At 32.6% G+C, this 14075-nt stretch overlaps 1 protein-coding gene across 2 annotated transcripts; it reads right to left on the bottom strand.

The window, feature by feature from the left end:
• Nucleotides 1-270: 270 nt before the first annotated feature.
• On the bottom strand, nucleotides 271-11542 carry LOC122585441 (ABC transporter G family member 12-like). Of its 2 annotated transcripts, none has more exons than XM_043757573.1 (9): nucleotides 11344-11542; nucleotides 5374-5453; nucleotides 2925-3389; nucleotides 2701-2835; nucleotides 2493-2669; nucleotides 1925-2209; nucleotides 1200-1472; nucleotides 1025-1132; nucleotides 271-624 (listed from the first exon to the last, which is right to left on the bottom strand). In XM_043757573.1, the coding sequence occupies exons 1-9, from the start codon at nucleotides 11513-11515 to the stop codon at nucleotides 271-273; spliced, it is 2049 nt and encodes a 682-aa protein (XP_043613508.1). In that variant the 5' UTR covers nucleotides 11516-11542. The 2 variants fall into 2 exon arrangements, with proteins under 2 accessions (XP_043613508.1, XP_043613509.1); XM_043757574.1 differs by having other exon boundaries at nucleotides 2493-2618; nucleotides 2713-2835.
• Nucleotides 11543-14075: the final 2533 nt, after the last annotated feature.

The following is a 14075-nucleotide window of genomic DNA, read 5'->3' as shown; positions in this document are numbered from 1 at the left end:
ATCTTCAAATTTGTGTAGGTTATTTTCTATCTCATGCCTGCCTTCTTACTTCGAGCTCATATGCCATAACTCGAGCTCCTTTGTTAATTTCTTTTGTCCAATGGTCTTCTCATTTATGCTTAATCTAGTGGATATTTGTATACACGATCAATAGTCTTGATAATTGATAAATATTAAAAGTTGGGTAAACACAAGAAGTTTATGCAGATCACATACATTCGTCTGCTATAAGTTTTGTGAATACGTATTTTGTAAACTAAATAATTAATGTCAATACGGTGGAGAATTAAGACCCTCTTGAGAAGATAGTGAACTCATTGGTTGGTGTCTCTGTGGAGAAAAAGATGTTTTCCTGAAAGAAGGTCTCTTGTTGAGATGTTGCAGGGTTCTCTTGGCATACAGTTTCCAAAACACGGGCGTGGCTCTTTCTTTGAACTTGAGTATAACAAAGAATAGCAATCTGTACAAGATGAGAATGGCTACAACAATAGCTAAGTCCCACCATTTCGAGTGTTCAAGTGAAACACCAAGCATAGTCGTTAAAATGAATTCACCAGAAAGTTTTGTTTCTCCGTCATATGGAGCATCAAATTCCAGACCAACCATGTCATTCTTGTATGCTCCCTATTAGAAAACAAAATGAATATATATTTGTGTGCAATACTTTACACGACTAGAGACATTGTACTAATTTCTGAGGTTATTCACACCAGTTAACATATATAGATGTTGCGTTACTAAAAGTTTAGGAATATAAATTAGAATTTCTGACTTATAAGTGCAAAGGAAAATCTGTACCCAAAATGTAGAGATTTAGTTGTTGCAGACAAATTTCTTAATCTAAAGTTAAAAAGTTGGGAGTAAAAAATAATCTTGACGCTCTTGAGCGCAGAAACTTGCACTTTTATAACTCCAAACACAATTTTGAATGACACAATGTGATTCACTTGGCAATATGTATAAGGCGTAAATGCTATATAGTGTGTGCAAGTAATAAGTATGTTTGAGCATTCTCGAGGGTTACCTGTAGTGCCCACGACAAGGAATTGATGTAAGAGACTGGATACCTCCAAAACAGCTTTGGAAGATCAGGGAAGAGACGGAAGAAACCTGCAGTCATCATCATTACACCCTGCAGAAAAAAAATGTCAAGCGTATGTGTCTTTAACGCATTAAGCAAAGTTACAGTCGAATCTTACAATGAAACCTGATCCGACAATGATTCCCATCATGAAGTTAGGAACAAGTGAAGCAACAACCATCATGAGGCTCTCTACGACAGCCATGGAGAACAACAGATCAAGGAAGGCGTATGTAATGTGGGAGAAACCCGGTTGGAATTTCACCATGTTATATGTTACTATTGCAGTAACAAATGACATCATTGTCAAGAATGGGAAAGAAGAGATGAAGTTTGAGATCATAAACACTCCTACTCCATAATGTCCATTTAGCCTCTCTCTAGTGAATATCTGTTTATGGAGCCAAGCAAGAATAACTTAGATTCGGGTTTTGGGTTACATGGACAATTGACCGTTGCATAACTCTTCGATGCATTAACATCGTTAATCTTTCACTGAGTAGTTGAGTTTTCAAGTCCAATTTTAATTTACTTATAAATGAGCCCTCCGGTTGTGCTTTATCTCTAATGGGTCAAATGGGTAGAATAGGTCAACACTGAATTTCAGATACATAGCACTACCTATATCTATTTTTTAAGTCTTGTGAAATTACATGATTTTTGTAATCATACTTATCAAACTTATGTAATTATGTTATATAAATATTACTAATGTGAACACATCAATTTGCTTCAACCGAACCTGGCACATTCCAGTGTTATATGATTTTGACCCGTTTCCTAACCCGTCCAATTTGTCATGTTTGTAGAACACGTTTGTAAAAGGTACTTGATAGTTGATACCTTCATTTCTTCGATGAAAGAAGGGAAGCCTCCAATGGACAGAAATATCATAAATCCAGAGATAAATCCTCCACAAGCTCCACGCGCATATGATGCGTGGAAGTTCGTGCCCACGTTGAAAAACACAGTACCAACACACAGTGAAACAACAAGATAGACCACTATCCTCAACCAGTAGTACCCTATATCTCTCGACATGTTAATGAGAGATCTTTTTGTCAATATTGTAAGTTGCTTCCACCAACTTGCTTGACTCCCACTTTGCGTTTCAATCGTAAGCCCATCCTATAAATCATATTCCAAAGTAGTTACATATTTTATCTTTTGAGCAGATGCTACTTACTTGATCATCCCTAAGTATGAAATTTTGATGAAGAACACGAGTGTTTAAGTTTTCAGACCATTGTATTTGGTTATTGTGTGTGAATATACCAAACAGACAGACACCAAGTTTGAGTAGAATCATTCTCAAACTACTACTTCCATTCTACATAGAAATTAGCAAAACATAATCGTCTAGAGTTGTTTTTCCTAATATATTCATGAACGCAAAAGTTGTCAAACTTACGGTTGAGGAGAGTTCTTGAATTCTTTTTCTTGCAGCTGTCGCATACTCTGAGCAGTTATACTTATTAACGAGCATTTTTTTGATCTCTGATGTCAATGCATGAGTAATGGATATGTTTTCCCCGTCCTGTATTGTACCAAATAAACTCAGACTTGTATGCATGATACGTAGTAGAGGCTTGTTGTAATGCTACTTATGTAAAGAAAGCAAAATCTGGTACCCGACACCTTTGAGAACCCTGCAAAGTAGCATTGACCTTGTCGAAGTCTGAATTTATGCAACGAAGAAAGTGATCTGAAGGGTTTCTTCTACTCGGACATGGTATTCCAGCATCAAAAAAGAACTAGAAGTAGTCATAATGTATTGATAAGATAATCCACAAAAATACAATGATAAAAAGCATTTTTTGGTGTATTGTATTTATGGTTGTACCTTTAAGGCCATTTTGGCTTCACCAAAGAAGACAGTTTCACCACCTGATAACAAGATGAGGTCATCAAAAAGCGCAAAGACTTCACTACTTGGCTGATGGATTGAGGAGACAACGGTTAGGCCAGCCTCTCGAACCATGCTTCTGAGGGTCATTACAACGAAGAAGGCGGATGCACTGTCCAGGCCACTGGTGGGTTCATCAAGAAACAAAAGTGTTGGTCGAGTGAGGATTTCAAGTGCAATACTTAGTCTCTTTTTCTCACCACTACTGATTCCTCTACAATGCCAGTTGCCAATGAAGTTATTTGCACAATCTTCAAGACCCATCTCCATGATTGTGGCATCAACTATCTCATTCATCTGAAGTTTGTTTAGGCTTCCTGGTAGCCTTAGTTTGGCCGAATATGTCAGAGTTTCTTTCACTGTGAGTGTTCCCATTAGTATATCCTCTTGGGTCACATAAGCCTAGCAGTTCATGGCATATAAAGATAGGTCTATTAGTGTTCTTGTTACAATAAAACTTAATGTAATTTACTCGAGTAATGATATATGTGACCAATCTAATGAGTCTAAAAATCATGCCTAAGAGTCTGGTGTTGACACATGAATTTCACTAATTCTTTCTCTTAATCTTAACTTTTGATCAGTCATCAGCACCAGATTTTGTCATTTCTCATTTTACTCACATTTGAGACGAATTAACACAAAACAAAATCGATTTTTCTCTTAAAATTTTTGGAAATGTAAATACTGGTGCAATGGTATACTTCTTTTGGCAGGAAAGAAAAACCGTTAAAAAAAGGGTAAATTGATGGGAACTCCTTAGGCATGTGTATCTTTTTGGTACCCCCATAACCCCCAGTAAATAAGGATAGTGTCAAGGTAATTCAACCACAAACTTGTTAGAATATGAACACATAAAACATACAAGATCACGAATAAGCGCAACGGAAGAAATCGAAACATATATGCAATCACATTAATTAACAAAGAGAGAATTGAGACGTGTATCTTATATGCAAAAATCCAATTGAGATAATAATAATAAGATTATTATTAATACTTAGGGTTTAAAGCAAAACCCCTCCACGATCGCACACTAGACACCCCGAATAATGTATGTTAGTACCCCGATCACGAACCTAAACAACCCTTTGTTTAAAAACCCTTAAACTAAAAGTCGAAACCGAAAACCCTTTGAGAAAGGGTGTTTCGGCCGAACAAGAGAAGAGGGAGAGAAAATAGGATTTTAATGTGTATGAATGAATGAAAAACCTTGAATTAACCCTTGTATTTATAAGGTAATATTAGGTTTACAATTCTTGGAAACTAAGCAACCATCAAGGCTTTGGAAAGCCTTGATGAAACCGTCCCCCCCTAATGGACTTTGGTCCAAGTCTACTTTCCAATTTTCACATTTTAATCCTCCTTTTTAATCAATTAAATATAATTAATCATTTAATTATGTTTAATTAATTATTTCGTGATTAAACTAATTAATATATTACTTTAATATATCAATTGTTATTATCGAGTTACCGTGTCATTTGGTGTGACCCCGTAGGCTTAAATTATTCTCGGACATGCGACTTATAATAATATGATCATATGCCAACAAAACTAAGAACAAGTGATCAACTCATTTAGGTAATAACAGAATCACTTTGCAGGAACTTATGTATGCAGAAGTTCAAGAAAATGGCCGACGCCAAGAAGGCTACTACATGGAAACTTTTGTTACGTGGTTAAGATACTTAGGCTAAAGGGAGTGGGACGGATTGGAAGGTGAATCATGGGAATTTAGCCGGTAGGTCGTCTAGCACACTACCCCTCCCATTGAGGATGTGGGTTTGGGTGGTTATAAGAAGTCGCTTGCATTTTACAATTTTGATCAGACACTACACCATGTGTCTACATTTGGTAGCACACCATTTTGTTTTCTAGTGTGTTTTAATAATTGATATAAATAATTTATTGTCACATGTCATAAAAGGCTACCCACCATTCATAACTCCACTTTCGTCTTTTTTTCTCAAGCAACACAAGGCAACCCCAAATGCCACATAGCATCATCTGTGCAAGTAGCCCAACCCAAGGCAACCCCAAATGTCACATAATATCATCTGTGCAAGTAGCCCAACCCCAACATTATCACTCCTTTTAGCCTTAGCAATATTTTGTTTGTAATTCGGTATAGTAATTATACGTTTTTCCTTTTGTGGTGTATGAGTTATGTCACGAATTAACTACTTAATGTTTGTCCTATTTTGTATTATATCAATTTTTCCTTATCATTTATCATATATATTAATCAGTGTACAACACTTGCACCAAAAAGAAAAAAAGTAGAATACAAAGTGTAAGTGGTTTGTTTTCATGTCAATCAAGTCTATAGTATGCTTGTGACTTGTTTTTATCAGTTTATGGATGTGATTATACGATTACTCACAATAGCACCATAGTCGAGCGTTCTTTTCTTGCCATTGAGAAGAACATTCCCGGTCATGATAACATTTCCAGGTAGCCTTCCTACATTTGAATTATTTGAACAAAAATTAGTAAACAATAACAAAACTATTGTTGAACTAAAACATCATGATTATGTTAAATTTTCATTTTTAGCACAAAAGAACCTAGTGATTAAGTTCAAGAGTGAACTATACATACAAGAGTAGTAGAAGACTAATCTATAAGGTACTCATTTTAGAACTTGAATATAAGTTTTAAAATTAAAATGTAAGTGTAATGGTTGCAAACTACTTTCAATGATCATCATTAAATCTCGGCTTTTGATTTTAATCCAAGGGTCATGATTCTTCTAACTTGACCTATCAAGTTGTTTTAATTTGAGGGAATCTCCTTCCCTTGTTAATTTGTTATATACTGTATTACAATATAGTAATAATAATTGATACACACATACCAATGTTAATTAACTTCCTTGCTAAAGATTTATGTTTTTTTTATATGGAGAAATCCAGGGTCAACATTAAGGCTCAAGTAAACATGACTACATGACTCATGTTTTATGTTTTCTCTATAGAAGTTCAAAGTGTTTAGAAATTGTAACCTAATACCACACATACATTGGTAGGATAGTAAACACTACTTCATTAGTGGAAAATTATAGTACTTTGCACTTCTCCATTTTTAACATGTTTTTGCCAATAACATTTTAATAAAAGGTCATATTTTTCTCTCCTATCGTTTGACCAACATTTTGCTCTTGTGGACTAGTTCCATTTGATTGTTGGCTCTACACAATATTTAATAGAGTAAAAAAGTACTAATTAACCCTTTTAATCTATGAATATACATATTACTCCCCGATTTTTAACTTAGCTGCACCTATAGGCACAACTAGTTAACGACAATAATATAAAAAATACAATAAGGATATATAGAATTCATAAGAATACATGGTACCCGCGTGTGGCGACGGATATTATTGACAGAGTTTCGATTGTTGTAATCTTAAAATCTTTTAATATCTTTAATTACGACTTCCTCTTGATCTTGAAATCTTTTGATCTTGTTAATTACGACTTTTGCTTGATGAAGATCCATATGAATAGATGTTGTACCACCACAATTGCCAGGGATGGAGAGTGGAGTTGAGAGACACATGTGTTGCGTGTGTTTTAGGGTATAGAAAAGACAAACATTAATGTTTAATGTCTACTTTTGATGAAGGGTATTTGTATTTATTATTTATTGGGAGAGGGAAGACTAAAAGGTTAAACAAGGGTAAAAACGTAAAATCGCATGTCTCAAATCTTGTAAACCTTCAACTAAGGGTGGATAATTATAAGGAGTATAGATATAGACAGATACTAATTAACACGGTACCCGCACAATACAACAACTATGTCAACGACGAATGGTAACAGTGATGGTGGCGTCAAATAGTATAAGTAATTAATGTAAATGTATTTAAATTTAAATGTGATAATAGAGATATCTATCTATCTACCTATCTATTAAAGGAATAAGGGCTTTTTTTCAATCATCTACGTGTCACTTTCTGGATTCAATTCAACTTATTTTCATTTCTTTAATTTGCAACTACACCCTTTATAAATTACATCCTTTATAATATTTATATTTATTTTTAGGCCTCCTACATCACAAACACTAAAATCCAATCGCTCATCAAAGAAATACTCTATATTCTTCTTGCTTATCATAACAAATAACAATATAGTAATAGACAGATTAATTAAAATATAAAATATCATCATCAGTTAATTCTAAAAATTTGTCATTGATATTCAAACAATGATAAGTATGTTTCTTAAATAAAAACAAAACAAAACAAAAATTGATTAAACAAATCACAGACTTTTGATCAAATTTCTTCATGAATATTTAACAAATCATTAACTTTACATTTCAATTTAGCAAATCATCATTTAACTTCAATATTAAAAAACTCAATTTGAAAGTTTGTTTTAATTTGAACTTCATATTGTATCATTTATTTATTTTTCAATTTGTTAATTTTGATTTCTTACTGTTTTGTTTATCATTTGTTAGCTTATACACATTTTTTTGGTGTCATCAACCTCAAATTTCAATGTCTTTTTGAGTAACATATGTTGTGATGAGATTTGGTTTTCTAGAGGATATTACATAATCTTAATGTATGTTAGGATTTGAAAGCAAAGATTTCTTCGCGAGCTATACAAGGTGTACTTATAATAGCATGACAAATTATCTTGGGATATAATTAATCAGCTATAAACTATATGCAAGCTATACAAGCGGAGCTATACAAGGTGAACTTTTCGACTACTTGGTGTAATTTGACTTTTGGAGGTCAAATCAATTCTCCATCTTCAAAACAAGTCATTTATTTTTTTTTAGGAAAAAAAATATACTTATTGAAATAGTAACAAGTAGAGTATATAAAGAATACAAAATATTGGCTCTAACTGGAACACCTCCCATTTTAGTTTGTAAATATTTGACACTGAAATTTTTAGAAATATTTTGATGGAAAGACTAGGTGTGGGTTTTTTCATGAACAATATTGGACTTTCTAATTTAAGAAATCTCAAAACTTCCAGTTGAGCTTATGAAATGGTGTATGTTTTTTATCTTTATATTTATTTATAAAAGTTTGAATGTTTAGAGTAAATCTACCACCTCAATCAAAGTTATATGTCAAACCTTGATGAACTATCTATAATTTGGCTTCATAAGTTCACATAGTTAATTTAAGCTAATAATCATATCGTGGTCATACAATAAGTCAAACCTACTTATTATGTAAGTACTTTGTGAGCTCAAATCTTGGCTAAGTTTGAAACCTGCAATCCAATATTCCGAAATCATTTTTATTAAGTAAAAAGCCTTATGAACCCCGTGTGTTAACGCGGGTCAAAATCTAGTTTTATAATATAAAAAATTGATGATGGAATTTAATATTAAGAGTCGGTAGTTATTTAATCCTAATTTCATTAATTTAGTTAATCCAGTAAGAGTAATTTAGTTAATTTGTATATCACATTTTAAAATTTCTAACATGAGACTATAATAATTTTATACAAAGAATATTTCGTTTACGGAATTGTGTGGCATAATTTGATTTAAACGCACAGTAGTACCGAATAAATATATGGCCCAATGGGCCTTGCACATGTTTACGTGTTTAGCACCATTTAAATACAAGAATTTGTACAATTTAATCTTTCTGAGTTTGATGCATAGGTTTCTTCTTCGTCTTATTTATTTATTATTATATTTTTGCCTCTCTTATTTTACATCATCAAATGCCATTTTTTTTAATTTTCTTTTCCAGCCTCCGTTATTTGGTGAGATTGTCATTATAATTAGTGGTACTAACATATTTTGTTGGGGAAATTCATGAATAACAAACAGTAATCTGATAACAATTCTGTACGGGATTTTATTAATCAGGCCCGTTAGCTCGACCCTAGCCAGGAGCTCTACCCCAGCCAGGGGCTCTACCCTTTGGACCCTGCCAGGGGTTGCCGCCCCTTGGACCCCGCTCCCAAGGGCGTTGCTCCCGGACCCCGTACCTTAGGGACGAAGCCCCTAAGGTCATAATAAATTTAAATAGGCGTGCGCTCCGCACCTCCAAGCATATATGATGTATTATTATGACAATAATGGTCACAACAAGTTAATCTAATTACACTAAAATATCCAACATATCTAGTATTAATTTTGCTTTTAAATGTATTTAATACGGTTATTAGTTTATTACATTGCCATATCCTTGTTATATGTTATGTTCTTATATGACCTACTGAAAGTCATCATAAAAATGTTATCGGAGTTTATGTATTTGCGATGATGTAAAGTAAACGTTGCCAACGTCCGGATGACTCAAGTAGTTAACTATCTATCAATTTATATTTGTAATTTTTTTTTTCATTGAAGCTAGCTAGAAAGACTTCCTTATATCCTTTCCATGAAAGATGCAATATATTGAGCATCACATCGAGTGAATGAACAAAAGTTTCATTAAATTGTTTTACTTGCACAACAACTTAACTTCCAAGCCAAATCATATACGTAATGTTATAAGTTAAACATTCAAAATATGTTAGAAAAAAATATTGTTTCCGTTGAACTTTTTATATGTACATTGAGTATTGTTTTAGATATCCTTGATTTATCAAACAATTTGAAATTGCAAATTTAATATCTTCTATATAGAAATATAGAATAATTAATACTTTTTTAGTACAAGAACAAAAATAGATTTAATAAGTATATAGTATGTTGCAATTGCAAGATATTAATGAATGAGAGTTCAAAATATACTATCATATTAACTTAATTATCAAGGCACATATTAAACTTTATCTTGCTTCCCTAATTATATTATATATACTACTAAATTTCAATGTCGGGGGAGTATTGTAGCTAATAGTACTTCTCCTAATGCATAAGGTACAATTAGCAATTGCACACCCAAATTAACTAACGGTCTTAACGGTTGTTAATAACTAACGGTAGTTATAAAAGAGTATTTAACAGAGTTTGTTTTCAGGTTTAATTTTTTTTAACTTTTGTCACTAAAGTTTTGCTTTATTTATTTTTTGGCCAAATAACTTTTAGTTTATAAGTTTTTTCCATCAAAAGTTTATTTCTTTCTTATTTTCACCACATAACTTTTACCTATTCAACTTTCGCCATAGAAACTTTCTTAACTTTCGTAATTTTTTTCACATAACTTTTTTTTAAGTCTCGCTTTGAAAATTTCATTTTATTTGCTTTTACCACATAAGTTTTGGTTTCTAAGCTTTGTCACTAAAGTTTCATTTTCTTTTACTTTTGACTACAACTTTTGTTTTCTTAACTTTTGTCACGCAAATTTTGTTTTTCGGCTTAATGTTTTTTAAATTTTGTCGCTAGAGTTTTGTTTTTCTCCCAGATAGAATTACTAGTTACAACTATTTCAAAGAATACTAATTAACTAATTACATTAACAAATTGAAAATTAACCCTACAAAAAAAACACCATTTAGTGACTACAGTTGCTATATACGTGCGGTTTGTCTTCTCGAAATAATCTTAGTGACGATATTATCGTTGTTTTAAGTTTTAACGTTGTCACTACATTTCCTTCTCCTTTTGCAACATGCGTCGATTTTAAGTGGGGCCCAACATTTGTAAGAATACAAAGGAAAAGATATAGGTGAATGAGTTAATTGCACAAATTATCCTTGTAGTTATTTATAGGGAATTTCGTCTTTCTTTTTTATTATTTTAGCATTTTACATCTTTTTAAAAAATGAAAAAAAAAAAAAGCTGTACAAACTTTTTTAGTATTTTACATTCTTCAAAAGAATGTAATTCATTAAAAAGGTAAATGAATGACGAAATCTACTAAAAATAATTTGAAGGGATGATAACCATAAAATACTTGGATGATTTGTGCAATTAACACTAGCTAAATATCAACAAAATTTGTGTTAATTAAGTTATGTTGATTAAAGAAGTATGTAAATTTCACCTTTCATCTTTTGTTTTGATCACGTTATTTTTGATGGCTGAACTAACCAACTATTGTATTCACACTAAAACAATGCGTAAAATACTAAAATATTTGATGCAATTAATTATAAATTATCTCTTGTTTAGATTAAGAATCCCTCTTTTAGAATACTTCAGTATAAGAATTACACATGATGGTGGTTATTGTATTTCAAGTACTTATGGAAATTTACCTTACAAATTAAACTTTAGATTAAAGAAGAGATTTGAATTATCTTTTTTATTAAGTCTTTAATATATGCATGAAAAAAAGAGTTATACATCTATCTAAGAAGATGTGAAATTATGTTTATAGCATGCATGAGAAACTTAACTTATATATATATATATGTTCTATCAAATTACTATTAATGATTGAAATTTTTTAAAAAAAAACATTATGTAATACCTGCTAAGGAATCAAGAAGGGTAGATTTTCCAGAGCCAGAAGGACCCATAATAGCCATAATCCTTGAAGGTTGAGTAAAACCTGTCACTCCATTCAAAATCTTTCTTGTTTGTAATTTGTTGCCATTATTACTACTACTCTTTGGAAGCAAAACTGTCAAATCTTCCCACATCAAGTACACCTCACCACCACCACCTTTGTCGTGGTTACCGCCACCGTTCCCCATTGATTGTATGATTCCCTCGGCCACGAGTTGGTGCTCCTTCTTCTCTTCTCTATTGTCGTCATCAACCATTATCGTCTCGATCTCCATCTCTCTCTCTCTCTCCTTCCTATCCCCTCTCTCTATCTAGGTATCTCTCTCTTCCTACAATCTATGCTTTGTAGTAGTTTTATAGACAAATACAATAAACTTGAGGCTTCTTTTATATACGTAACAAATAGAATAAAATATGATCAATAAATCATGATAAAACTGATATATGAAGATTTTGGATGCTTTGTATTGAATATAAAAACAAGAGAACAATTAATATGATGAATTTCATAATTAAATTGTTACGAAACATTATAAACAATAATTTTCAGTTAAAATGGAATTATTGTTTTCTTTGTTATACTCCCCTAATTACTAAACAATCATTTGAGATGACGAGCAAGGTACCCACGCAATGCGACGGCGATGACAGTGACAGTGATGGTGACGGTGACGCAAATGCGTCAAGTGGTGTAGGTATTTAATATAAAGATATTTGATTTAAGAGAGTAGATGATATCTTTTAGAAGATAATGTAATGATTATGTAAGTAATTAATTAACGATAAAATGGTAATTTTACATGTCTAAAAAATGTTAACTTTTCAACGTGGTGGTATAATTTTTATATTTATATTTATATAGTAGTATAAAAGTATAGAAGTATAGATGTGGTTAAATACTTAAATCTTTTTAAACTTGGTTTTCTTCAATTTACATAGGTTTTCAATTTTTGTATTATTTTTCGTTCGACTTTGATCTTATTTGCAATCAAGAATTTAGGTTACGAAATAGTAAATACATAAAACTTAAAATTTTAGTCATAAATCTTGATTGACATGAAATGATGAAACGGATTATGTATGGATGATCATTGATCAGATTACTACCAATAAAATCGCGTAAACAGTAAATGGAGACGTGGCTATGCTTTATTGGTCCAACGCTTCTAAGTTGGGCTTGGAATCAGGCTCCACTGAAATTAAAAGGCTTAACAAGACAAGTGGCCTGTGGCTCTTATAGTCACAAAATTAGCCCATTTATATTTTTTCTTGGTTACAATCATATACGGAGTAAAACAATTTAAGTTTTTGAAATTGACATATATCACCCTCGGATTTATAATTTAATAGTAACTTTTTGGGTTTTTTCTTTTCTTTTTTTTTTTTTTTTTGATGAATGATGTTTTGTTAGTGTTTTAAGTGTATCGGTAATGTTTTCAGAGTTAAACCGGACCGGAAAAACTAGTCCTTCATATACAGATTTATACTTGCATTAAAAAATATATATAAACATATAATATAATAATAATAATATATATTTATGTGATCCGTGACTTTTGTTCTCTTAATTACTGTATTTTCTTAAGCTTATATTTAAGTCTCTGAATTTTCGGCTCCTAACAGCTTAATATAGTTTGTTAGTATTAGAAATGTTTTTTACACAAATGAACTCTACTCATAGTTTTGAAAACCAAACCGGACTGTCCGGTTCCTCCACTATTATATTGTATCGATATTGATTGGAAGAAGAAATGTCTGTCTATACATAGAGTGATATGTCATACGAGTACATCGGTACCCTCTAGATCTGAACTATTACAATGATGCTTGGTCTTATATTCAAAACTGTGGACCACATTCTCTGGGGCGACAACTTACAGGACGATGGCAATGGGGCTAGGCATGGCCCGGCAAAAACCGCCGCCATGCTTTAGGCATGAGCAAGGCATGGAGGTTCTAGGCAAACATTGCCGATCAGGCATGGAAGAGAGAGTGAGACATATTTAATGATTTAAGGAGAGATAGGAGAGAGTGAATATGATTGGAGAAAAATAGTAAAGGGATAGTGAGGCATGGAGAGACATGGTTGCCATAAGTTAGGTATGGTTAGGCATGATTTAGGCATCGAATGATGTGGAGGTGCGTTATTGGTGGATTGCTAGGCATGGCTATCATCATGAGTAAAAATGGTTTCATTGGTCATCTTGAGCCTTTGTTGTACCAAAAAGACCTAGACTGGAACACCCTTTTAGGCATCAAAAATATGCTTTAAAGCGAGCATGTGAGATTTTTTAGATCCAGCAGGACATGCTTCATCAAAGAGTTTGTCTTTTTAAAAAAAGCTCGAAAGGCATGATCTCTCGCTCACCGCAAAAAGAAAAAGGGCGATCTCACAGTTTTTGATATGTGAAGATGCCCTTTTCTGGCTTTTTCGGTGATAATGTGCAAGGACTCAATTCCTTCTGAGCAGAAAGTGATAGGAACCTTCAGCCTTCCCACAGTTGCATTATAGTTTATAGAATGACCGGCAGTCAATATGGCCTCACAGGGATGCCAGAACCATAAAAGAACTCGTTAAATTACAGAAAACACTAAGCGTTGAAACTTCAATCGATTCCGTCTACTAGCAGCTATAGTAATAACTTCCATTTCCATCTATCAATCATCTACTGTCATTCGTTATGTGAGGTTTGT

The sequence above is a fragment of the Erigeron canadensis genome, chromosome 1, assembly GCF_010389155.1.
Source record: "Erigeron canadensis isolate Cc75 chromosome 1, C_canadensis_v1, whole genome shotgun sequence".
Lineage (NCBI taxonomy): Eukaryota > Viridiplantae > Streptophyta > Magnoliopsida > Asterales > Asteraceae > Erigeron > Erigeron canadensis.
The sequence above is the reverse complement of the archived record's forward strand: the minus strand, read 5'-3'. Positions and strand labels throughout refer to the sequence as shown.